We start from the raw sequence: 6,000 nt of genomic DNA, 5'->3' as shown, positions 1-6,000 counted from the left end.
AGTTGTTTTAGGCACATCAGTCTGTGCATTTAAAAAAAAAAATGAAGATACTAGAGGATGGCCTTTGATACACAGAGGCAGAAGACCCAAAACGTATCTGCAACTTGTGAAACCCATGGCTTGCAGATCTTCCCACATATGGCCAGAAAGGAAGCCAGCATAAGCCTCTGTGGCATTAAGAAGAAAATAAACACAGACAAGTATATCTCATATATATCTCATTTACTTGCCTTGGTTTCCCTGGCAAAAAACAGTACAAAGACACCTATATGAAAATGTATCACTATCATAGTTTTGTGCTTCTTTAGTTCATGCACATGATATGAAATATTGACATATCACTAACAGCCCATGATGTTTGTGTAAATGTACATGTAGTTTATCAATGTTTAACCAAAGAAGGTGCATTGCCAGTAATAAATTATGTTATAAAGAACAACAAGCAATATATGGTAAAGAGTAAGACACATGTATGTTATGTGAAAAAATAAGGTATTAGCCAATGTACTATTTCAATGAGACCAGAAAAAAATCTGCCATTTGGCAACAGTATCAGCACTAGAGCACAGTAATAACCGCAAAGACTTAATACTATGGAGCTACACAAACCTTGAGTTTTCCCAGAGAGATGTCCGAAGTAACATGAAGTAAAATACATGCATTGCAGAATAGTTTATAGTACATTTCGACCTTGCGGTGAAAAGAGCAGAGAGAGAAAATGAGCTTAAAAATTGCACCAATTTAACATATTTATTATACTTCATGCTGAGCTATATGTACACATAAGTGTATTTCTAATGCTGACAAAATTTAACATAACAGAAAGACAAAGGACCTCGACACATACACTCATGAACAGTTATCTCCCATTGCAGTACAGGCTATGACAGCTTTCACATCGTACTGTGGAAACATGTACCAAAACTTTAACATAAAGTTATACACTTAACAAAGTTTTCTTCTTTATCTTTAGAAAACACAAAAACTCACATACATAACATCTCAACAATGTCTGCTGCAAAACATATAAAGTTTTGCTTTATAAACAAACACTTATTGTGGGAAACAGGCCAGTCACATTTTGGTGCTTGCAACAGCAGATACTATGCCACTTATCATTGTATTCCTCAAAAGGTAGCAAAACAAGGCACTGTTAACTCGGTGGAGTTTAAAGAACAGATTTAGTGAAGGACAATATTCACGGATATCCTGATAATATGGCTTTAAATGGATCATTTCCGCATACATACATGTACTGCATAAATGTCACTATCATGTAAAAGCTGTTGAATTCAACGATAACGATGAAATAGAAAATCTGAACATAACTTTCATGTTCTCTCCCATTTATTGGCTTCATGTTGTTGATTGCAGAAAACACTTCATCAGATACAGATTCATAAAAAAAAACCACCTAAGAGGTCTATCCAACGTGTATTTTCTATACATCATTTTGACAACTTCTAAGTTCAGTTTATAGCCCCTTAAGAAACGTAATAAATTCACAATCGTATTAACAGTTACCACTTCTCTCTGTAAACACTTGCAGACTTTACAGGGAGAACTTGTTGATCTGTGTACAATATACCACCTCTCTTTGACCACTCTCCTTGGAGACTTTGAACAGCAATAAAGCACTACAGGATATCCTTAACAAGTACTAATAGATAACAAACACAAAGTGTGTCACCTGTCATGTCCTGGGCTGACTTTATCTGATTTACATGTATGAAGTGCATAAGGAATGACAAAAGGCTGTTCATGTGACAATTCCATATGATAGGTAATTAGCTGACAAAAACCATGCCAGTGTGATAACAGGAATGAAGTTGTCTTACAGTTACTCCTATTCATCAGCAGGTGATAATACCGCAATTACGTACGAATGCACATCACATGTTTACCTGTCACTGCAAACATTATCAGCATGGGTGAAGTCTGTAAAAAAATCTACAGATTTACAAAACTATACTATAATAAACTTTCACAAATGAATATAGCATTGTTTCTATTGTAGGAAGGGCTTGTGGGGAAAGCCTGAGAAAATGTTCTAAAATAATGAATTGAGAGGATGGGTTTAAGCATGTTGCTGGCTTCATCACACCCATGCTGGTTTATACATCTCACACACATCCCCTCTGGCCTCCCCATGCACATTCTTGTTTGATTACACAACAACATGATGATGACACACTCACAGGACAATGACACCATGTTGATGTGAACACAAATTTAATAAGATGCTTATTGTCCCCTATCATAGCCTCAAAGTGAATCACGTGATCAGAGAGGGGTCTGTGATGTAATTGTGTTTGTATGAGGCTCCACACAGAGGGGTCCACCTGCTGAATGATTTCCCCTAACAGGTCGACTAAGAGAATTTGTAGCATCGGACTCTGAATTGACAACAGAATTTGTGATCTCATCAAATGTTCTCAGAGTTGTTTCTAATAAATTTTCCACAGACTCCTCCGCTCCTTGCAAGCTTGATGGTGACTGGTGGACACCTGATGAATGCCCAAAGCTTGAGGAATTGCTGTTACTCCCTGGGGAGATACTGGAACCACTCGAAGGGGATGGGTGGGTAACACTGCCCCTTGTTGGGCCGGGAGATGTTACAGAGCTTGTTAGCTCCTGAGCACCATTAGAGTTTGATATATTTGACACACAGTTCTCCAGCCTACTGCACTGCACTAAGGGAGTGTCTGTGACAACCCCATCAGCAGCATCCACTGTTACCTGCTCTCCCTGGTGAACACTTGGAGTCTCTGTCCTGCCTGCCTCATCTGGCTGGTCAAGGGGAAGGGCCGGCCGGGCATGTGGCTGCTGTTGTCCTAGTGTACTGGAATGAGAGCGATAAGTGGGAGGCCTGGAGCTGGGGTATTGTCCGGTCTGACTGGGTGGGAACGTTATCGGTATACCTGGCCTGACACTAACGTGAGACCTGTAGGTGGGAGGGGGTGAACTGGGCAGGCTGTAATTGTCTGTGTTCACACTGTCCATGTACTGTTGTTGGGCCAACACTAACTGTTGCTGGTACTCCTGCATGGAAGCTGCATAGGTAGGTGGAGGCCGTCTGTGACCAAACTCTGGGTACAACATACCTACAATGTCAGAGATAAATATCAATAATCAAATACAACTCAGCAAGTGTTGCTGCATTACAGGCAAGATCATTAATGTAATGAGCAGTTATCTGGAAAGACTGGTGTCAGACCAATCATGGAGAGATCTGGAAAAGCTGGTGTTGCTGGCTTTGGCAGACCAATCATGGAGAAATCTGGAAAGGCTGGTGTTGCTGGCTTTGGCAGACCAATCATGGAGAGATCTGGAAAAGCTGGTGTTGCTGGCTTTGGCAGACCAATCATGGAGAGATATGGAAAGATTGGTGTTGCTGGCTTTGGCAGACCAATCATGGAGAGATCTGGAAAGGCTGGTGTTGCTGGCTTTGGCAGACCAATCATGGAGAGATCTGGAAAAGCTGGTGTTGCTGGCTTTGGCAGACCAATCATGGAGAGATATGGAAAGAGTGGTGTTGCTGGCTTTGGCAGACCAATCATGGAGAGATCTGGAAAGGCTGGTGTTGCTGGCTTTGGCAGACCAATCATGGAGAGATATGGAAAGACTGGTGTTGCTGGCTTTGGCAGACCAATCATGAGAGGAACATGAGGAAAAATGCCTGTTGAGGCTAGGCAAGATTGGTGACACTGGTGACAGAAGTTTCTATAACTTTGTGTAGTATAAAACTGTACTATAAAACTGTGTACTATACTTAGTGGACAAACCTGTTTTCAATTACTCTTGAAGATTTAAGATGTCACTGAATTGAATGTATATGTATAATTGTAGTGTGATACTGACCCCCATACCAATTCCCGTCCCTATTTCTGTGAGTGCGAGCGCCGTGTCTTCTTCTGTGTCGCCTGTGATCGCCCAGTCCAAAGAGGGCGTGGCAGGGTTCATGTCCTCGTGGTGTGCATCTCCAGCCCACAAACACCACAACCACCAGCAGTATGCCCAGTCCTGGGGGAGAAACAAAGAATACAGGGTCAGTCAGGGCAGCATGTTAACAAACATATTCTACATACAACCAGTGCTGATGACTAAGTCAAAAGATCTCCATGAAATGAAAATGAAGACATCAACTGGTAATAAATCAACAGATATGCACATGTACATATACCTTTTGTGATTTTAATCTAGATCCACAAGTAAACCATCTAATGATTTAGCTCATAAAATCTTGAATACAATCGGGTTGTACGTGACAGAGCATGTATCCATGAATCTGTAGAGCTTCATTATTTATGTGAACTAAAGAAGTCAAGCACCATAACAGGGCCAGAAGCTTTGACCATACACCTTTAACGTGAAAGAGCACTGCACACAACAGTTTACAAATGTACATGTAAATACTGGAATGTGTTGGTGATGCATGATATGTATATACTGGATCATGTTGGTGATGCATGATATGTATATACTGGATCATGTTGGTGGTGCATGATATGTATATACTGGATCATGTTGGTGGTGCATGATATGTATATACTGGATCATGTTGGTGGTGCATGACATGTATGTACTGGAACATGGTGGTGATGCATGACATGTATATACTAGAACGAGTTGGGAACATGTTGGTGGTGCATGATATGTATATACTAGAACGAGTTGGGAACATGTTGGTGGTGCATGACATGTATATACTAGAACGAGTTGGGAACATGTTGGTGATGCATGATATGTATATACTAGGACGAGTTGGGAACATGTTGGTGGTGCATGACAGGTATACACTAGAACGAGTTGGGAACATGTTGGTGTTGCATGACATGTATATACTAGAATGAGTTGGGAACATGTTGGTGTTGCATGACATGTATATACTAGAACGAGTTGGGAACATGTTGGTGTTGCATGACATGTATATACTAGAACGAGTTGGGAACATGTTGGTGATGCATGATATGTATATACTAGGACGAGTTGGGAACATGTTGGTGGTGCATGACAGGTATACACTAGAACGAGTTGGGAACATGTTGGTGTTGCATGACATGTATATACTAGAACGAGTTGGGAACATGTTGGTGTTGCATGACATGTATATACTAGAACGAGTTGGGAACATGTTGGTGTTGCATGACATGTATATACTAGAACGAGTTGGGAACATGTTGGTGATGCATGATATGTATATACTAGGACGAGTTGGGAACATGTTGGTGGTGCATGACATGTATATACTAGAACGAGTTGGGAACATGTTGGTGTTGCATGACATGTATATACTAGAACGAGTTGGGAACATGTTGGTGTTGCATGACATGTATATACTAGAACGAGTTGGGAACATGTTGGTGTTGCATGACATGTATATACTAGAACGAGTTGGGAACATGTTGGTGTTGCATGACATGTATATACTAGAACGAGTTGGGAACATGTTGGTGTTGCATGACATGTATATACTAGAACGAGTTGGGAACATGTTGGTGTTGCATGACATGTATATACTAGAACGAGTTGGGAACATGTTGGTGTTGCATGACATGTATATACTAGAACGAGTTGGGAACATGTTGGTGTTGCATGACATGTATATACTAGAACGAGTTGGGAACATGTTGGTGGTGCATGACAGGTATACACTAGAACGAGTTGGGAACATGTTGGTGGTGCATGACAAAGCTTCCCAAACTCTGGTTAACCATGAACAAAAGATCATCCTACACGTAGAACTAGAAAGTTCGTGGCAGGCAACAAAGGTGCTCCCTCACAAACCAATATATCACCTCTGGCTGGAATGTCTCTGACCCCTGAAAACTTACATGTGGCCCAGAGATGGCAAGTCTACATCACTGTTAGCTGACATCAATCCCTGCAGGTGAATAAGGGTGATTGGGAGGGGTTCACACATTTAACTAGAATTCCCCAATCTGCAGGTACCCGTGTATGTATGTGTGTTTGTCAGGAAACATGCAGGCCAAAAGTTAT

The 6,000-nt window shown here is 41.1% G+C and overlaps 1 protein-coding gene across 1 annotated transcript in view; it reads right to left on the bottom strand.

Moving 5' to 3' along the window:
- Positions 1 to 212: 212 nt before the first annotated feature.
- Positions 213 to 6,000, bottom strand: part of LOC135478162 (uncharacterized) — a 30,833-nt gene continuing 25,045 nt past the window's right edge. Inside the window, exons 3-4 of the mRNA XM_064758436.1 lie at positions 3,862 to 4,023; positions 213 to 3,104 (exon numbers count right to left, since the gene is read on the bottom strand). Coding sequence (XP_064614506.1) covers positions 2,284 to 3,104; positions 3,862 to 4,023 — 983 coding nt within the window. The 3' untranslated portion in view covers positions 213 to 2,283. The remainder of the gene's footprint in view (positions 3,105 to 3,861; positions 4,024 to 6,000) is intronic.

The sequence above is a fragment of the Liolophura sinensis genome, chromosome 1, assembly GCF_032854445.1.
Source record: "Liolophura sinensis isolate JHLJ2023 chromosome 1, CUHK_Ljap_v2, whole genome shotgun sequence".
In the NCBI taxonomy this organism is placed as follows: domain Eukaryota; kingdom Metazoa; phylum Mollusca; class Polyplacophora; order Chitonida; family Chitonidae; genus Liolophura; species Liolophura sinensis.
The sequence above is the reverse complement of the archived record's forward strand: the minus strand, read 5'-3'. Positions and strand labels throughout refer to the sequence as shown.